The sequence below is a fragment of the Suillus paluster genome, assembly GCF_016628075.1.
Source record: "Suillus paluster strain FC165 chromosome Unknown EDB91scaffold_8, whole genome shotgun sequence".
Lineage (NCBI taxonomy): Eukaryota > Fungi > Basidiomycota > Agaricomycetes > Boletales > Suillaceae > Suillus > Suillus paluster.
Genome location: NW_024537568.1, coordinates 480,379 through 499,327, shown reverse-complemented (window position 1 = coordinate 499,327; position 18,949 = coordinate 480,379). Strand labels below are relative to the sequence as shown.

General features: G+C 49.0%; 3 protein-coding genes across 3 annotated transcripts; 2 read left to right on the top strand and 1 right to left on the bottom strand.

Moving 5' to 3' along the window:
- Positions 1-2,250: 2,250 nt before the first annotated feature.
- EDB91DRAFT_1235527 (uncharacterized protein) lies at positions 2,251-4,176 on the bottom strand (the record flags this gene model as incomplete). Its single annotated transcript, XM_041321332.1, is given in 6 exon segments — positions 2,251-2,717; positions 2,773-2,962; positions 2,982-3,176; positions 3,235-3,326; positions 3,390-3,501; positions 4,153-4,176. 6 exon segments carry the CDS (start codon positions 4,174-4,176, stop codon positions 2,251-2,253), a joined length of 1,080 nt encoding a protein of 359 aa, XP_041180995.1.
- Positions 4,177-7,663: 3,487 nt separating this feature from the next.
- EDB91DRAFT_1235525 (WD40-repeat-containing domain protein) lies at positions 7,664-9,115 on the top strand (the record flags this gene model as incomplete). The annotated part of the gene is made up of 10 exons (XM_041321331.1): positions 7,664-7,797; positions 7,903-7,975; positions 8,025-8,137; positions 8,191-8,231; positions 8,286-8,392; positions 8,443-8,520; positions 8,570-8,691; positions 8,742-8,890; positions 8,951-9,028; positions 9,078-9,115. 10 exons carry the CDS (start codon positions 7,664-7,666, stop codon positions 9,113-9,115), a joined length of 933 nt encoding a protein of 310 aa, XP_041180994.1.
- A 2,632-nt stretch (positions 9,116-11,747) lies between these two features.
- Positions 11,748-18,935, top strand: EDB91DRAFT_1244777 (uncharacterized protein; the record flags this gene model as incomplete). The annotated part of the gene is made up of 16 exons (XM_041322457.1): positions 11,748-12,439; positions 12,517-12,728; positions 12,783-14,166; positions 14,217-15,518; positions 15,570-15,587; positions 15,619-17,263; positions 17,316-17,500; positions 17,549-17,609; positions 17,660-17,821; positions 17,872-18,086; positions 18,145-18,197; positions 18,254-18,328; positions 18,387-18,571; positions 18,623-18,702; positions 18,750-18,837; positions 18,888-18,935. The coding sequence occupies 16 exons, from the start codon at positions 11,748-11,750 to the stop codon at positions 18,933-18,935; spliced, it is 6,405 nt and encodes a 2,134-aa protein (XP_041180993.1).
- Between the last annotated feature and the right edge of the window lie 14 nt (positions 18,936-18,949).

The following is an 18,949-nucleotide window of genomic DNA, read 5'->3' as shown; positions in this document are numbered from 1 at the left end:
TACATACAATTCGGTGACGCATCGAGTTACACAGTCACGTCGACATATATGTAAATAACGGCATAAAGGACATTGGTGACTGTGCACACTTGATAGTCTCCAGCGCAAGCCCGCTGAGTACTCATTGACATTGTCTCTCGAGCTCTCAGCGTCTCTTCGCGCCACCCAGCAGGTCTAACCCCGACTAATCGTGCACACCCCCCCATTGCCCTGATACCTTTACGCTTACTCCTTATCGCTCCACACTGACACCTACACCGATACCAGGTAAGAGCCAAATGGACTCTTTATACAGGGACATAATTGACAACATTACTATGTACTGTCTACATAATAGGGCACGGCAACACACGTGGATAATAAACGGGACTTTTTCGCAGAAAAGAGTGGATCATAAGAGGCTGCATTTTATAATTTATGGAAGGGTCGACGGAGATCTTGCATCCGGTAAATTCAGAGTGGGGCGAACTTATCCGTTCGCGGAAGTGTGATACGGTTGTGAGACTGCATCTGTTATGTTCTTCCATTATTGCCGTGCACTACGGATCATAGCCATACGTTATAGTGAAGTCAGATGTCATCCGTTGAATCAAATGCTCAGCGGTCTGGTTATCATTGAAATGTTCATAGAACAGATACCAATCAAGAACAAGAGTAACACTCTTCTATGCCGTGACAACGACATCACAATTGGTACGAAAAGTCGGAAATGATCCATACAGGCTCTCAGCTGATCATGACGAGACGGTTCACGTTATGCAGGATGCCCGAGTTTCGCACCATACTAGTGACTCATTCGTAGAATGCAGGAAGTTGACATTCCTCCTTTGCACAATTTCGATAGGGCAAGGCTTCGACCGATATCGTGACAACCAAGTTCAGCTCTATCACGAAAAGTGAATCATGAAATTGACGGAATGGACGAGATTGTGGAGTAGTCTATGGGCAAGTTCTCTACTAAGCTTGTTCACAAAGAAGGTCAAATGACTCCTCGTGCTGAACGTTCGGTAAACGGATCACAGCTGCAAAACATAGTTCGCGATCATGTTTGCGCAAGTCTTGGCCAGTGGTGAATACTAAAGGGCCAAACGTTGAATGTTAATATGATTCAATCTCGTGCTCGTATCCACTTTGGCACAATCTGTATAACATTATCAGTCTTTCGCGTATCCCGGAGATATTGAGGGTAATCAGGGAGCGTATCTCTGGTTCAGCGCCGCGGTCATGAAACCACTGGGAAACCACGTGTTCTTGGTCTTGCAAAGTAACAGCTTTGCTACTTTGGAGTGATCTATCGTAACTGTTCTTGATCCATTGGAGATGAAGTTGCATCGTGACAATGGAAGCATTTCCTAGAGCCGAAGTTCACAGAGCTATAAAGATCCAGGCGTCAAGTGTTCTCAGACCGTGCGGCAAGGGCCGCAAGGCGCTCCAATACTGCCATAACACTCACGTCGTTGCCGATCGGTAGTTCACCCGGAGAGGTGTGGAAGCTCCGCAAATCGCATGGGAAAGAAAATAACACGACCGAACAACAGCAGTATACTGTATGGCAATGGAATGCTACGCCCTACGTAGCTGACTCGTCAATCAGTGACTCTGAGTGTTTACGCTCCTTGAGTGGATGCTTACTTACTCCTCGGGGCACAGCATGCAGGGCTACGGATATTCGGTCAGCGCCTAGGGATTCCCCTTGTGGCGAAATATATTGTATCGTTCAACGGACTCACTTTATATTATTTCAAGACTAGTGATACAGCGTGAACAGCGCATTTTCGCACCTGATGGGCCAATGGCTTCGATCTGTCCCCCTGTTAGCATCATGATGTAAAAGTGAATGGGAGAAAAGTTCGCGTCCTCACGGGTCATAAGTATCTTAGAAGTTTCAAGGGAGGGGACGCATGCTCGAAACGCGGTTCTTCGCACTCACTCTATAGTATACTACTGATGTGGCGCCACAAGTTGATGTTGTACAGCCACCAGTGCGAAGATCGTGCGTACGTAAGACGATCGGCCGTTTTTGAGTTTCCCTTTGCTATGTAGAAACATCGTAGGCAGAACACTTGAGCTGTTATTAGATCTATTGGTGAAATCTGCGCACGAATTCGCCTCTGCTACTGGCAAATGTGGTTATTTCTATCTGCAGCAAGGTGCCTACTCAGTTGTGAGAAATATGGTGAGAAAACGGGGTTACGTTGCACGACTACATGCCTGCATGGGATACATGCTTATCCTCGCCACATGGTTCTGTTAGGACAAACCCGGTCCGAAAGCCTCCCATACCAAAAATCCTAAGCCCCATGGACCGACTCGAGCAAGCGTACGGACGCCGGAATTTATCCGACGCCGAATGGTAGATGCTTCTTTTGTTTCGCTACCCACAGTCGAGGTATCACGGAAAAAATGAATTATTCCATCCCCACGAATTTTCTGCACAATCACGAACAGCGGATGTTTCAAAGTGGGATGAAGGGACCGTTCTAGTTGAATTGTGCGCCTGGTTACGTCCCATGGTCTGCTGAGGATCTCGTATGCCAAACCCGCCGATGCCCCTCCAGTCACTAAGGTAATGCCATGAATGGCTCGTGGAAAATGGCGGCCGAAGACGTGTTCCTCCGAGGTCATTGATAATTTTTGGATGGTGCCTTGCGCTGCAGCTTTGGAAGCTATCGCCACTCTACGAGTGATTTCAAATATCACAAAGAATGCAGCAAAGCCTGGCCAACGATGAGATCTCAGAAAGTGCAGTTGTGAACATTATGGGGGCATTACCGCAAACGTCTTTGGCACATCCCCAACCCCAACCATCCCACCCCCGACCAGCCATCTGAGAAACCTCCTTCATCCAATGCCTCACCTGTCTTATTTCTTGAATATTGTCCGTTCTACTGGCTGATCTAGGGGGCTCAGTTCCCCGAAAGACTTCTTGCCATGCATGAGGCCATCCTCTACTGGTGCCACCCTCAACAATAAGGACGGACATTTTCTACAGGAGCTGCAACCAAGGCTTGGGTGCCCCCTGCAGCAGCGCCTGAAAGCGCAGCGACAAAAGTCGGATGCGTCTCCAGATGCGCTTCCAGGTAATTAGATGTTTCTGTGTAGGTCGTCCATAGAACAGTACCCAACATTGCATTTACGACCATCGGCGGCACAAAATGTTTTGGAATCACCATGAACTGACAAAGCCTATCAACATTAAAGTACGGGCATAAAAGAACCGCAACAGAGTACTACACCTTGCTTCTTCACGAGCGCGGATACATACTGGATACTTAGAGTCGCCCCGTGCTTATTAGCATGACCACGAAGAGAGTGCCAGCCGCTCACTCAAAAATATTCATGAGCATTGTCGACGAGATCTCCCGTGAAAGATATTCAGACGGACAAACCTTTGGTTGGTCGAAACAGTCGCACCGGGCGAGAGAAGTACAGTGCTACTCCCCTTGTGGTGGTCCTGGCAAGTGCTGCATACAATGGATTGCCTTGTTGTTCTGCACTGTCCTGAGGATTTGTCGACATTCACACAAGCGAAGTTGCCGAACCTTGATGGCAGACGAGTTATCTCTTTTCTAGTGCAGTTGGTAAGCAAGGTACGACGTAACGTGGAACAAATCTGCAGAGTCCAGACTGCAACTGCACAAGTACGGTATACACCTTATAGCCTATAAGCCTAGTCTAGGCGGAGCTCAAATTCAAGCCAACCTTACCACATCTTGGAGACAACACTAATATACTTAAATACCAGCCACTACTTCGACTTCATGTTATATCTCCCGAGGTTTATGGCCTAGTGAGAGATGTTCTCTGCCTATAAAAGATTATATGTACCATCGTCACGCGAAATTCACTCCTTCGTACGGACCAAGTCTGCTGGCCTTCCAGAAGGATTCAAATTTTTCCCAGAGTTTCTGTCCCCCGCGGAGCAGCGCACATTACTTTCTGCCGCACTCTCTAAACTCGACTCTACTGAAACCAAACAAGCTAGGAAGCGGCGAAGGAACTTCCTTTCCAATCACCCACGAGAGAATCATGCAATCGATGACCTTTTCCTTCCTGACGCATACTATAATTTCCAAGAGGTTGTACATTTTCTTCATCGTCAAGAGTTTGGCTTATGAACAACCCAGGGTCATTACGATGGTGTGATACGACATTATCGTGAGATGCACTTGTCATCCTGGCCGGTGGATGAAAATCCCGGCCTTTCCTTCATTTTAGCTCGTTTGCAGGGGCTATATCCAACCCCAAATATACAAACACATCTTTTGCATTTGTCATCCGTGGGGGAAATTCTCAAACATGTGGATAATATACAAGCCAGTGGAGCTTGGATTCTCGGTGTCAGCCTTGGCGCAGCAAGAGTACTACGGATGGAGTCGACCAGCGACCCAGAAGACTTCTTCGAAGTTTTACTCCCATCAGGAAGTGTTTATTTACAAAGGCAAGTACTTGCCTTTGGTTTGCCTTCAATTTGAAACTAAAGTTCGAGTAGGGACAGCGTACGGTACGACTATAATCACTCTGTACTGAAAGCAGGCCGTTTTCGCGGAAACGAGATCAAGGATGGCCAGCGAGTCAGTATAATGGTCAGAGTAAGTCTATTATCCTTGGCAGATATGGACGCATAATATTTGATCACCCTCAGGACCGAAAGGAAGTATCTACATTCGATTCATAGTGAGCTTGTTACATTTCGAGGTACTATCGAGGCAAAACAAACTTCCTGGTGTGCTGGAGGGTCCTGTTTTCGACGGCTTGATTTTGTTTGGTATGAAGGAACTTCACGTTCTTCACATGAATGTCATACCAAGGTTGTCGGTGTATAGACAGGCACCGACGATATCACCGCACATTTCATTCACGCAAAGTCTTGTCTTCTACATCTGGTCGGAAAGCGTTGTTTGCCCTGTCGGACTGGAGTCAGGCTGATCTGAATGTTTTGATTTCCCAATGACTACGTATTGACGATCTCGTACTGCAGCTGAAACCGCGGTCTATCAGCGAAGTTTGCTGTACTGACTCATTAGGAATATACCAGCCCCATGGCGTATATGTTCGCTAGCTCGAACAAAGATTTGGTAGTAGTGCTTTTAAATGGGTTAAATATCTTCGAGTTACTTGACGACATTCGAAGAGTATGAAAAGAATTAAAATTACCTTGTTGGGAGTGTTGAAAAAGAAGCAATGGAATTGCCAAGCCATGTCATAATTTCAAGATCTCAGATATCATGTATGCCGCCCGGTGGGCAAGCTGGACCACGTCCCTTGGTAAAACGGAATCCGATCATTCAGGATGTGTTACAGAAAGTTTTGACGACGGACAGTCCTACATGTGAACGCCTCGGGTTTTCCGCCAGCAAAGAAATAGGGACACGGTTGTGCGCGTTTTTGCGAGTTTTTCCGACAGCCGCACTTCTCAAAAAACAACAAGGCAGTCTTGCCCCAGGGGCCTTCGTCTAACACATGTTTCACGGCCAACATTCCCACACGTTCAGTATTGCCCTTGACATGTCTGACAGTCATTGTGGCGTCGCACCCACTGTGCTACGTACTAGGCATAGTGAGTACCGCATGCTGGCAGTTTGTACGCAGAATTAGTTTTTCCTGATCTGCCGCCAGTAACGACGTCTCGATCGATTGCTTCTCTTTGTTACATGTTAGTGACTTCTCCAAAAGTGAGGTAGAAGCCTAGCCTGTTGAACGTTGAACGTAATATTGAACCTCTGCTACGTATCAGCTTGCCGACAGCTTCGTTCAATAATTGACCTATCGCTGGTATACTTATGTATGTATCTTTGTAGATTGCTGTCGGGGATGATGCCCAAAATTCAGCGGAGAAAGAAACAAGACAACGGTATCTGAGGTTAAAAACGGCTCAATCGTGGTGTTCTAGAAGGTCACTTGAGGGAATTATATATCATTTGATTCTAATCTAAACCTGATGTCTTTCTACGAGACCCCCCCTTGTAGAAACCAACCCCCGCGATCAATTTATAGCAATGACGTGGATGTTTTTTTTGCTTCCGCGAAGAAGCCTGCCCCAGTTATGCTGGTCGCCCCAATTGTGCCGGACAATCATGAACTGTTTATTGGAAAATCAAAGACATGCGGCTTCTGGGGCTGCAAAATGCTCTCGCCGGATTTATCAGTTCCCAATCCCCTGGTAACTCACATGATGCCACGCGACTTGGAAGGCAGATTGATTGATCCAGGATCTATCTCCCCGAGTACAGTGCAAGAAATCGATCGCCAAATACAAACGGATGAGGTACACGTGCGACGAGACGAATGAATACAGTACTAATGATGTGATGTGATGATTCTGAGGTCCATGAATGCGGGATGCAATAAATAAGTCTAACTGGGCTCTATAGGTTGTGATGCTCATTGGAAATGAGAGCTAATTTACTTTTGAGAGGCTGGATACCCTGCGAATGTATGTGATTAACAATGACATCACTCATGAATCAGCGGAGACTTACGGTAACTGTGCGTGGCCTTCCCCATCTACTGATACCACCACAATCTGGGTACCCTATGAGATAACTCGTTAGAAGAACACCTTCGAGGATGGCGTAGAATCCCTACATCGGCCATACGGTTGGTGGCCCGCACAGTACCGTACTTGATTTCACCACTGGATGCCCAATAAAAAACTCGAGTGCCATTCTAAGATTTTGGTCAGGATGGCAGTCAAGCCAGGTAGGAAGTAGCTTACTGGGAAAGCGTTCATAGCCAAAACAGTAGATACCACACACAAACGTCGAGTTTGGAGAAGTCGTGGGCTGAGAGAGACATGATTCCGTTCTCCTGTTTTTATACGAGTCTGCAGATTACTTCAACACCTTCGGTCGGTGATAGGGAACTACTTCTTTCTGAGAACTTGACGAGGCCGTGTCTAATTTGTTCCATATAACGGTGCACGTACGATAGGTCGGATTGTGTGGAAATGAGCGAGGTCGCTTACGGTGAAGGGAACCTGCAGACACGTTAATTAGCTGGCAACCTAAGGAACAATTGCCGAAAGCTTTACTAATTTCATTCGGACGGATGATCTCGAGATTCGTGATGCGTCCATGTCTCGCCGTTCGAGAATGCCGATGAGCCTGAACTTAAAATCAAATGCGATGCCTCCCCGTTGAAGGGTCATGAAATTTTGGATGAATGAGGTTTCAGAAGCTGAGGTACAGGACCCAAAAGACAGCACCTCTTGCCTTGCGGCTAACACGTAACAATCCGTGCGCCGCGCATGCAGAGGAAATGCACGGGCTCAATGATATACCAGAGCACATACGCAGAGGTAAGTAGCCACACGCCGAAACATTCTCCCTCCCGTAAACGAGCAGCGTAAATGACCAAGGGTCACCTACTCCAGATCGTCATGTTGATCCTCGGAGTCGATCCGTCAAAGCTCCGTCTCATGAATATGAAGTTGAATACCAACGACTCAGCGGACCTCCATCCTCCTGGATCTTGAGAAATGGGCCACGAAGAGGAGCATCATGTCGATCAACGGTACAGGTCAAATTTTGATAAGTACCCAGTGTTGAGTGTTTTAACTTAGTAAGTTGAACAACCAGTTGTACTACACGTGAGAACGCGCTGAATCTTCCATTCGTCACGGGTCACAGTCTGTCACACCTTCAGCCCTTCTACGTTCAAGATGTCTGTAATCCTTGTCACTGGATCTTACGACCATGAGATCAGGTTCTGGGAAGCGTGGAGTGGAATCTGTTCGCGGACTATAGCAAGGTCTGGAGAGTCTGGCGTGAGTAACACGTTTTCCAATTTTCCATCGTCAAGACTTATACATGGCTCAGCAAGTGAATCGTCTTGCCATCTCACCCGAGTAATTCCAATATCCTATTTTCTCATGTGTAAATTGACTGACGTTTATCTCAGCAAACGCCTTTTGGCCGCGGCAATCCACAAAAAGGTCTACATTTACGAGATCACCAGCACCTCCTCAACACCAGTGCGCGTTCTGACATTTGCTGCCATCTCCATCCATTTATCCCCTTTAGCTAACGTGCCTGGATGCACATACAAACAATGTAACCTCCGTGTCCTTCCACAGTGAAGGTAAGTGGTTGGTGACGGGTAGTGAAGATGGCACTATCAGAATATGGGATCTTCGGTGGGTTATCTCACTATGAATCCTAAAGCCTCGAGCGCATAAAACCCACGCAGAAGTACACAAGTGCATAGAACGTATGATAACGGCGCCCCTGGCAAGTTTCATCTCTTCTTTCATCACTGGTGCTGATGCCCTCAAACTCCCAAAGTCAATGATGTCTGTGTCCATCCCAATCAGGGAGAGCTTATATCCTGTGACCAAGCGGGTTGCATTAAGCAGTGGGATTTATCCGAAAACCTCTGCTCACATGAGCTAGTATGTTCAGAACAAGGTTGCAGTTGTCGTTAATTGACACCTTGTTGGAGACGCCTGCAGGCGATGTTCCTATTCGGTCTGTCAGCTTGGCATCAGATGGCTCCTGTCTAGTTGCTGGAAATAACAAGGTATTATCTTCTGCCTTTCAATGATTCATTATTTACATTCTCGGCTTAGGGCAAATGCTACGTCTGGAAAATTAACGAGGAGAAGTCAGATCTACCTCGTTACCAGGCAGTAACAAAGTTCAGCGCCCATAAGAAGTATCTTACTAGGGTATTGCTTAGTCCAGATGTGAAGTGCGCTCCATTGAGCTACCAATTTGGTTAAGTCTCTGAAGGAGACACAGATATCTTGCCACGTGCTCTGCAGATACCACCGTGAAGATATGGTCTATATCGCAAAATTACGAATTCAAACAAGAGAAGGTTCTTCAAGGCCATCAACGCTGGGTTTGGGATTGCGCATTCAGCGCTGATTCTGCTTATCTTGTAACAGGTGAGAAATTCGTTGACTCTAGCGCTATAGTTGGGCCTTCGTATTCAACTCACGTCCCAGCATCCTCGGATCATACTGCTCGGCTTTGGGAAATGGCTTCGGGAGAGACCGTGCGACAGTATAATGGTCATCATAAAGGTGAGTCATGGAGTTTTAGTTTGCGAGGAAACCTCAAGGATGTCACCAGCGGCTGTTTGCTGTGCGCTTCACGATGGGGCTGGTTAGTTTTTTATTATCTGGCTAAACAACATCCACTTCAACCATTCTATTCTACCAACTTGCGAATCTACGAAATAGCAATATTTTTTTATTAATCCATCGGGACACTCGATTCTGTTTTGATGGCGAGTACTCTCTCTGGTGCGGTCAGCCCGTTATTTTGTCGCCCAGTAGCCCTTGTTCTGAGTCACCCATAGGGTGTGTCCCGTTCCTGGAGCATTGACTAAATTTCTGCATTATGTTCAACATTCAGGCCCGCACATCCGGCTTCCCCTGGCTTGACATCAAGAGAGTCGTCCATTACTACAACAGGCGAGGCACACCGGCGTTGTAGCTTTGAGCCCTCTCCTTTGACCCTTAAGGCATAATGGAGTAAGTCCTCGGTCTTGACTCTTGGTCATACTATGCTTCAGATCAGGGAACTTGTGCAAATCAAATATCGTGTGCACATCCTTGACGTCAAAGCCGAATCAAAGATGTCCACACCAACTCCGCGTCCATGGTTTCTCTGGTTATTTGATGAGACAGAACTCTAAATCACCTTTGGCCCATCGGCATCCGAGATTCTGACCAGGAATATGGCAAAGCATGGCACCATCAGATCTATTGATAGATGTTATTTTGGCCAGTCCTTACCTCATTGTCATGCAGAGTAATGCTACTTGCCAAACTATTGAGCGCTTCTCAGGCCTAATGTGGATACACGTTTTCTCCTGCTATTTTATGGGATGGTCCCGTTGTTCCCGGCATTGTCCTGAAGCTCCCGCGTCGTGTCAGGTTGTGTCCCTGTCCCAAACGTTTTCTAACGGGACGCGAGTTGCCTTCGACTTTTGGGCCGTAACAACATCTCCTCGGTATCAAGAAGGGACCCAAAAATCGCATTCGTATGACCGCGCGTACATGCCCAGAGTCTCTTCTCGCATCTGATCGACCTTACCAACTGACCACAGCTTGGGCTAGCTTGGGCTGACCTCCGCGACCCGCCTTGGTGCCGCTGGAAATCTAGGACCGTTCGGCCGATATGTCTTGAGAGATTGGCACTATTGGGGTGTCGCAGACTCACAACAATCAAAATCTAGTCCATACAATAGTTAGTTTATATTTGCTCAGTGATCAAAGGTAACGGCCATCCGCAGCAATAGCAAACGGAACAGCAATCAAGCACAACCGTGTTCCTTCCGTCACTTTATATTGAAATAATATCATTGGGTACTGTCGATGAGTGAGATTTGGGTAATCCACTTCGATCATGACGTTGTGCTACGACCCCGTGCGATCAAACGTGACATGAGATGATATGTATGTTTCGCTGAGTTCGTGCCCCGGGTCCGAGGGTTTGCTTCCTACTGACATGAAACACGAAGACTGTCATTGGACTTTGAAGTTGCTTCCTCACAACATTCATAATGCTTCGTTTGCGTGGTGCCATCTCGCAATGTCCTTTGATCTCATCAGTCGGACCGTGCACCCGGCACGCGGCCTCGTCCGTGAGCGCGCGTGAGCCAAGATGAGGTGCGAGTACCACTGTAAGACGTGCTTTTTGTCACGCTCATATCAAAGAGTGTGCTTACCGGGATCCATTAAGGTCTGAGGTTCTCGGTCGTGGTTTTTCTTTCGCACACGCTCCTCATTTCCGTCCTGCACCAGGGAAAAGGGTTCATGTACTACAAGCATGAGAGTTACGTGCAGCGTTTGCGTACTACTCGAGACCCTAGCTATATCGTAGTGTTGTCAAGCCTTCCGCTGGTCGGGGCTACCATTGATCGGAACACAACATGGTGTCGCAATTTCCGGTCAACGTCGCGCAGAGGCCAGGAAGCGCTCGAGCACTGCCAGTCACTGGTGCTCTTAGCCAGCACTTTCAGTCTAAAATATTTGGCTGTCCGAGGCCTTGTTGTATCCCCTTTCTGCTAACTTTCCACCAACCCCTCGCCCTTCAATAGAAGTCTTTCACACCCATACTGTATTAACTTGCGCTGGTGATGAAATTCGGAGAACAAAATTAACGGCTAGTACTGTTAAGCGGATGCAATTCCGGAGGCCTTCGCTGCTGCTAATTCTGAGGTGCTCGCATAGACTTCCAGAGCAAAATATCGCGAGGAGTCAGACTGCAGCGGATATGGTGATCCGGGCAGGGGTGACAGACGGTGTTCCGCATTCCCCTCATGGAAGCCTACCGAATGCGGAGACTGAACCATCGAGGCAGCGACCCTGAGAACCCTGCTCGCAGTCAGTGTCGGGTAGACCCTGTGGCGGTTTGACCATATCACCATGTTTATGCGTACGATACATTGCGATGTGGCTCTGCAGCTCAGGGTGCGCGACTGTCGTGGACACTAGAGTAGAGGGGAGTCTGGGACAGGCGTTGATTTCTGAATTTGGCTTCCCCGAAGCCATCGGAGTCATTCGGGAGTTTTCGGCTTGTCGGCGTAGGGGCTTAGCTAATTTTGGCAACTTTGTATGACTCCTGTCAGCTGTCAGCTAGAGCCTAGTACTTGATAATTGCCAAGTTTTTGATCCTTTCGCTCTTTGACTCTGACCACCATCTTCCGTGATCCTTCAGCGTCTTTGATCAAAAATTCAACAACTTTCGTCTTTACTCGTTCATTGTTGACATATCTGCTTCCCTCTTCATTCTATGGCAATTTCTCCTGTTCTCTTCGACGATCATCATACAAGTTCTCTGCCCCTTGTCTCTGACGAGACTTCCACAGCCGATAATGGTTTTCATGCTGTGAAACGGGATCCTAACTCCTGGGCAGGATCTCTTCCTGCGAACCAGGGTTTGTACTCCAACGAAAATGAGAAGGATTCTTGCGGGGTGGGCTTTATCTGCCATATCAAGGGCGAACATAGCCACAAAATCGTCTCTGACGCTCGTCAATTACTTTGCGCCATGACGCACAGAGGCGCCACCGGTGCCGATAGCCGTGACGGTGATGGTGCCGGTGTCATGACTGGAATTCCACATGAGTTTTTCAAGCACGAAACAGAGCGGAATATTGGATGCACTCTTCCTACACCAGGAGAATATGCCGTAGGCAATGTCTTCTTCAAGGCTAATGATCCCTCTCAACTGCAAACCCACCAATCCGTTTTCGCCAATATCGCCAGTCATCTGGGTCTCCGGGTTTTAGGGTGGCGTGAAGTTCCGACCGATGGCACTATCCTTGGTCCTGCCGCAAGTAGCAAGGAACCTGCGATTTATCAGCCTTTCATCGTCTTACGCGACAATTACGGTGACGGAATCGCGAGTCAAAACGGACCTTTCGATGCCAAGCATTTCGAGCGACAACTGTACGTTTTGCGCAAGCACGCTACGCACACCATGTTTGTGACTTTTCATTTTTCTAGTTCATGAACCAAGCTTAACATCCATTCGTAAACCTTCTTTTTATTGTATAAAGTACGCTCGCCAACGGCTTTTACGTCTGTTCTTTGTCCTCGAAGAACATCGTGTATAAAGGACAGCTCACTCCCCCCCAAGTATACAATTACTATCATGATCTCAATCACGTCCTGTATCGTTCGCATTTTACTTTGGTGCATTCTCGATTTTCGACAAACACGTTTCCTTCTTGGGATCGAGCTCAGCCAATGAGATGGGCTGCTCACAACGGTTAGTGATCTGCACCCTGACGATGTCAGGTAAGCCCTGACTCGGAATTCTTAGGTGAGATCAACACCGTGCGCGGCAACAAGAACTGGATGCGAGCTCGAGAAGGTGTACTTTCATCTACTCATTTCGGTGACCAGCTCGACCTGCTCTATCCCATCATCGAGACTGGCGGATCTGACTCTGCCGCATTTGACAACGTGCTTGAGTTGCTCGTCGTCAATGGTGTTGTCACGTTACCTGAGGCTGTCATGATGCTTATACCCGAAGCCTGGCAGGGCAACGAGAGCATGGACGCCCAGAAACGCGCGTTCTATAATTGGGCTGCCTGTCTTCAGGAGCCTTGGGACGGTCCTGCCCTATTCACCTTCAGCGACGGCCGGTACTGTGGTGCGAACCTGGATCGAAATGGTCTTAGACCATGTCGCTACATCGTCAGTAATGATGATATCATGGTCTGCGCTTCCGAGGTTGGCGCAGTGTTCATTCCGCCTGAGAAAGTAGTTCAGAAGGGACGTTTAAAGCCGGGCCGGATGCTGTTGGTTGATACGCTTGAGGGAAGGATTGTTGACGACAAGGAGTTGAAGCGCAACACTGCCGCTAAACAGAATTTCGCTTCATGGGTTGAAAGCCACGTCCTTCATGTCCCTAATATCATCAAGCGCATCATCCGTAGCAACACATCTCTTGACACAGTCATCGACGATTCCCCTCTGAGCAGTGACCCGAAACTTCTTGCTTTCGGCTATACCGTGGAGCAGCTGAGCCTTCTCATGCTGCCTATGGTAGACACTGGCAAAGAAGCGTTGGGTTCCATGGGCAACGATGCTCCATTAGCAGCAATGGCTACACAGCCTCGTCTCATTTATGATTATTTCCGCCAACTCTTCGCACAGGTCACCAATCCTCCAATCGACTCCATTCGGGAGAACATTGTCATGTCTCTTGAAGCATACGTCGGCCCCGAGGGCAATCTCCTGGAAATGAAGCCAGAGCAATGCCACCGCATTCTTTTACCTTCTCCTCTGATTTCTTTGGAGGAAATGAACGCCATGAAGAATCTGAAGCTTGCCTATACGGAGTGGCCCTCTATCACGATTGATATAACGTTCCCCAAAGAAGGGGGGCTCCCAGGATATCAACTGGCGTTGCAACGTGTCTGCAGCGAGGCATCTCAAGCTATTGAGGATGGTATCAAAGTCATTATCCTTACCGACCGCGCCACAGGGCCAAACCGTGTACCCCTGTCCGCGTTGGTGGCATGTGGTGGCGTTCATCACCACCTGACGCAACAGAAGCAGCGTGCCAAGGTCGCCCTCATGGTAGAGACCGCGGAGGCTCGTGAAGTTCACCACCTTTGCGTCCTGGTTGGATATGGGGCTGATGCGATATGCCCATGGTTGATGTTGGAAACGATTCACAAGGTTGCACGGGAGGGTCTGTGAGTTGGACGTGTCTATTGAGATTCGTTGTGTTGATCAGCTTTGGCAGCGTCAAGGGCGAGAAGACTGTGAACGACCTTCTAACCAATTACCACCAGTCCGTCGATAATGGTATCCTCAAAGTCATGTCGAAAATGGGTATCTCGACGCTTCAGTCGTACAAGGGCGCTCAGATTTTTGAAGCACTCGGTCTTCATAGTGAAGTCGTGGACCGCTGCTTTATTGGCACTGCATCTCGTGTGCAGGGGGCCACGTTTGACCTACTCGCTGTGGATGCCTTCGAGCTTCATGAGCGTGGGTGGCCTTCGCGAGAAACCATCTTACCTCCAGGAATGCCTGAATCCGGAGAGTACCACTGGCGTGATGGAGGCGAAGCACACATTAATGATCCCGCCGGTATCGCCAATCTGCAAGATGCTGTTCGCGAGAAGAACCAAACCGCCTATGACGCTTACGCTCGTAATGCGAACGAGCAGACGAAAAGTGTTCATCTGCGCGGACTTCTTGACTTCCGCTATGAAACCGCCACCCCTATTCCCATCGAACAAGTTGAGCCTTGGAACGAAATCGTTCGCAGGTTCGTTACAGGTGCCATGTCATATGGATCAATCTCCATGGAGGCCCACTCTACGCTTGCTGTTGCGATGAACCGTCTCGGCGGCAAGTCGAACACCGGTGAGGGTGGTGAGGATGCAGAGCGCTCTCTGTTACTCCCAAATGGTGACACTATGCGTTCCGCTATCAAGCAAGTGGCATCTGGTCGTTTCGGCGTCACTGCTAATTACCTAGCGGACGCCGACGAGCTCCAAATTAAGATGGCTCAAGGTGCTAAGCCGGGCGAAGGCGGTGAACTTCCAGGACACAAGGTCTCTACCTCCATTGCTCGCACTCGTCATTCTACCGCCGGCGTTGGGCTTATCTCTCCCCCACCCCACCATGACATTTATTCCATCGAGGATCTGAAACAGCTCATCTATGACTTAAAGTGCTCTAACCCCCGTGCGCGCGTCTCTGTGAAACTCGTTTCCGAGGTTGGCGTTGGCATTGTCGCGAGCGGTGTCGCAAAGGCAAAGGCAGATCACATTCTTATTTCTGGTCACGACGGCGGTACTGGTGCATCGCGCTGGACTGGTATCAAGTACGCTGGACTGCCGTGGGAGCTTGGCCTCGCAGAGACACACCAGACGCTAGTCTTGAACGACCTCCGTGGTCGCGTCACCGTCCAGACTGATGGCCAGATTCGTACCGGTCGTGACATTGCTATCGCATGTCTACTTGGTGCTGAGGAATGGGGCTTCGCTACCACGCCACTTATCGCCATGGGATTGTATTATGATGCGCAAATGTCACTGTACGTGTTGCATCTTCCTGGCCTCGGTTGTCGTTAACTCGTTTCTTTCAGTGAACACTTGCCCGGTTGGTATAGCCACACAAGACCCTCAACTTCGCAGCAAATTTGCGGGACAGCCGGAGCAAGTCATCAACTTCTTTTATTATCTCGCCGAGGAGCTTCGTGGTTACATGGCCAAGCTCGGTTTCCGCACGATCAACGAGATGGTTGGTCGTGCTGATATGCTCAAGGTTGATGAGAAGCTGCGCACCATCAAGACTACCCACCTCGACCTATCCGCCGTTTTGAAGCCTGCCTGGCAGATGCGGCCTGGCGCTGCAACGTACCGCGTTCGTCAGCAAGATCACAAGCTGTACATTCGCCTCGACAACAAGTTTATCGACGAGTCCGAGCCAGCTCTTACCAAGGGACTTCCGGTTCATATCGAATGCGACGTCACAAACACTGACCGTGCCCTCGGCACGTCGTTATCGCATCGCGTCTCTAAACTATATGGCGAAGAAGGTTTACCGAAGGATACTATCCATATTCTCATGCGCGGTTCAGCAGGACAGTCTTGCGGTGCTTTCCTTGCTCCCGGTATCACAATTGAACTGGAAGGTGATGCTAACGACTATGTCGGAAAAGGCCTGTCTGGTGGGCGTCTCATCGTTTACCCCCCTAAGCAGTCGACCTTCAAGGCAGAAGAGAACATCATCATTGGCAATGTTTGCTTGTACGGCGCTACGTCAGGCGAAGCTTTCATCCGAGGTGTGGCTGCCGAACGTTTTGCTGTGCGCAACTCAGGTGCAAACGCTGTCGTTGAAGGCACGGGTGATCATGGATGCGAATATATGACCGGCGGGCGCGTTGTGGTCCTAGGAACTACTGGGCGCAATTTCGCTGCTGGAATGAGTGGTGGCATTGCATACGTGCTCGATACCGCTCACACTTTCTCGTCGAAGGTCAATATGGAGATGGTGGAGCTTGGCAAGGTCAGCGACCCACGTGAAATAGCCGCATTACGTGGCCTCATTGAGGACCATCGTCACTACACCGGCTCTGAGGTTGCTGATCGCGTCCTCCATGACTTCCACCATTTGCTCCCGCTTTTTGTTCGCGTCATGCCACTCGACTACAAGCGTGTCCTGGAAGAGCAGGCTGCAAAAGAAAAGGAGGAGAAGATGAGGCTCAGTGTTATCGACTTGGTCCCATCTCGCACCGCTAGTCAAGTTGATCTTGCGTCGGAGGGCCTAGAAGACATCCTGCTTCCGAAGGAACCAGCAACGATCCACGCTCCCCCCAAACGCCACGAGCCTGCTGTCGCAGATCTGGAGGATTCCACAGTTGATGACTCGACCACGAAACAGCGTCTTCACAAGTTGGACAAAGCTCGAGGGTTCATGAAGTATCACCGGTTAAATGAGGCATACAGACCCCCTCGAAAGCGCGTCAAAGACTGGAAAGAGATCTCGATCCGGTTGACCGAGAGCGAGTTGAAGTATCAATCAGCTCGATGCATGGATTGTGGTGTTCCATTCTGTCAGTCTGACACGGGATGCCCAATCTCAAACATCATTCCCAAGTGGAACGATCTCGTGTTCAAGGGTCAGTGGCGCGATGCCCTTAACCGGCTACTTATGACGAACAACTTCCCTGAGTTCACTGGTCGTGTCTGTCCTGCACCCTGCGAAGGCGCATGTGTGCTAGGTATCAACGAGCAACCTGTTGGTATCAAGAGCATCGAGTGCGCCATCATTGACAAAGTATGTTGGCTACGCACCCCATTGTTAATGTGACTAATTGTCCAAAAATTAGGGCTTCGAAATGGGCTGGATGACTCCTAATCCCCCGAGCTTCTGCACTGGGAAGCGAGTCGCGATCATTGGCTCCGGTCCTGCTGGTCTAGCATGTGCTGATCAGCTTAACAAAGCAGGGTATCTTGTCACTGTATATGACCGCAACGATCGCATGGGTGGTCTTCTCATGTATGGTATTCCGAAGTGAGTGGATCGTAATCAGATCATGTGAACGATACTGACCCACAACAGCATGAAGCTCGACAAGACAATCGTACAGCGCCGCTTGGACTTGATGGAAGCTGAGGGAATTGTGCGTCTTTGCGACCCTTATGATTTATAGTCTTGCTGATCTTCTCAAAGACCTTCGTACCTAACGCTCATGTCGGAGTCAATGTTGATGCTACCACTCTCCGAGCAGAGAACGATGCGGTTGTTGTGTGCACGGGAGCAACGTGGCCTCGCGATCTCAATATTCCCAACCGCAATGTAGACGGCATTCATTTTGCCATGGAATTCCTTCAGGTTCGTGTATCGCCTATCCCAAATTGAAAATTTTCAAATATCTTCTTTAGCTCAACACTAAGTCTCTCCTGGACTCAGAGCTGCAGGATGGGTCCTACATTAATGCGAGGGGTAAAGACGTTATTGTTATTGGTGGTGGTGACACCGGTAACGACTGCATCGGTACATCCATGCGGCATGGCGCACAGTCCGTGACAAACTTTGAGCTTTTACCCAAGCCTCCAGGATCACGAGGCAGAGATAACCCTTGGCCACAATGGCCTAGGTTGGTGTTTTCAATTTTCATGAGATGCATCAATCGATCTGACTCCATCTTCTATCAGAATCTTCCGGGCCGACTATGGACATACCGAAGTTGCTGCGCACTTTGGCAATGGTGCGTGATTCTTGTCATCAGTTGACGTCTTTCCTTCCATCACACCGTATTCTTAGATCCACGGGAATACTCTATTTCCACAAAGGAATTTGTTCTCGATGATGCAGGGAAGCTCAAGGGCCTGAACACTGGTACGTCTCGACTTCCCGAAGATTACATGTGATACTGATGCCTCGCGTCTCGGCATAGTCCGAGTTGAGTGGACCAAGGACAGTGGTGGGCGGTGGAAGATGGAGGAGGTACCTGGCTCTGGAAGGTTTTTCCCTGCGCAACTAGTCTTCCTAGCTCTTGGCTTCCTGGGACCGCAGTCACAAGCCCCCAACGCTCTGGGTATTAAGCAGGATGCCAGATCAAACGTCCAGACCCCTCCAAAGGTTCGTTTTGCAACATTCGCTACTCATTTTTGAACTGAACGATCCTTGCAGAAATACTCGACAAATGTCGAGGGTGTCTTTGCGGCCGGTGACTGTCGCCGTGGTCAATCGTTGATTGTGTGGGGCATAAAGTAGGTGAAAATGCTCTTCATATTCGAGTATTAATAAAATCATTCAGTGAGGGACGTGGCGCTGCCGCCGAGGTTGATGCTTGGTTGAGCGGAGGATCCACACGCTTACCTAGTGCCGGTGGTATTAAAACTAGGGTGAGGACCCTCCCTACGATCATTGTGACTACCTACTGACATTGCACCAGACTTTCGCGCCTCCTCCCAGCAATGTCACTGTTGATGTGTCAGCTTGAGGGTCGTGGCAGAC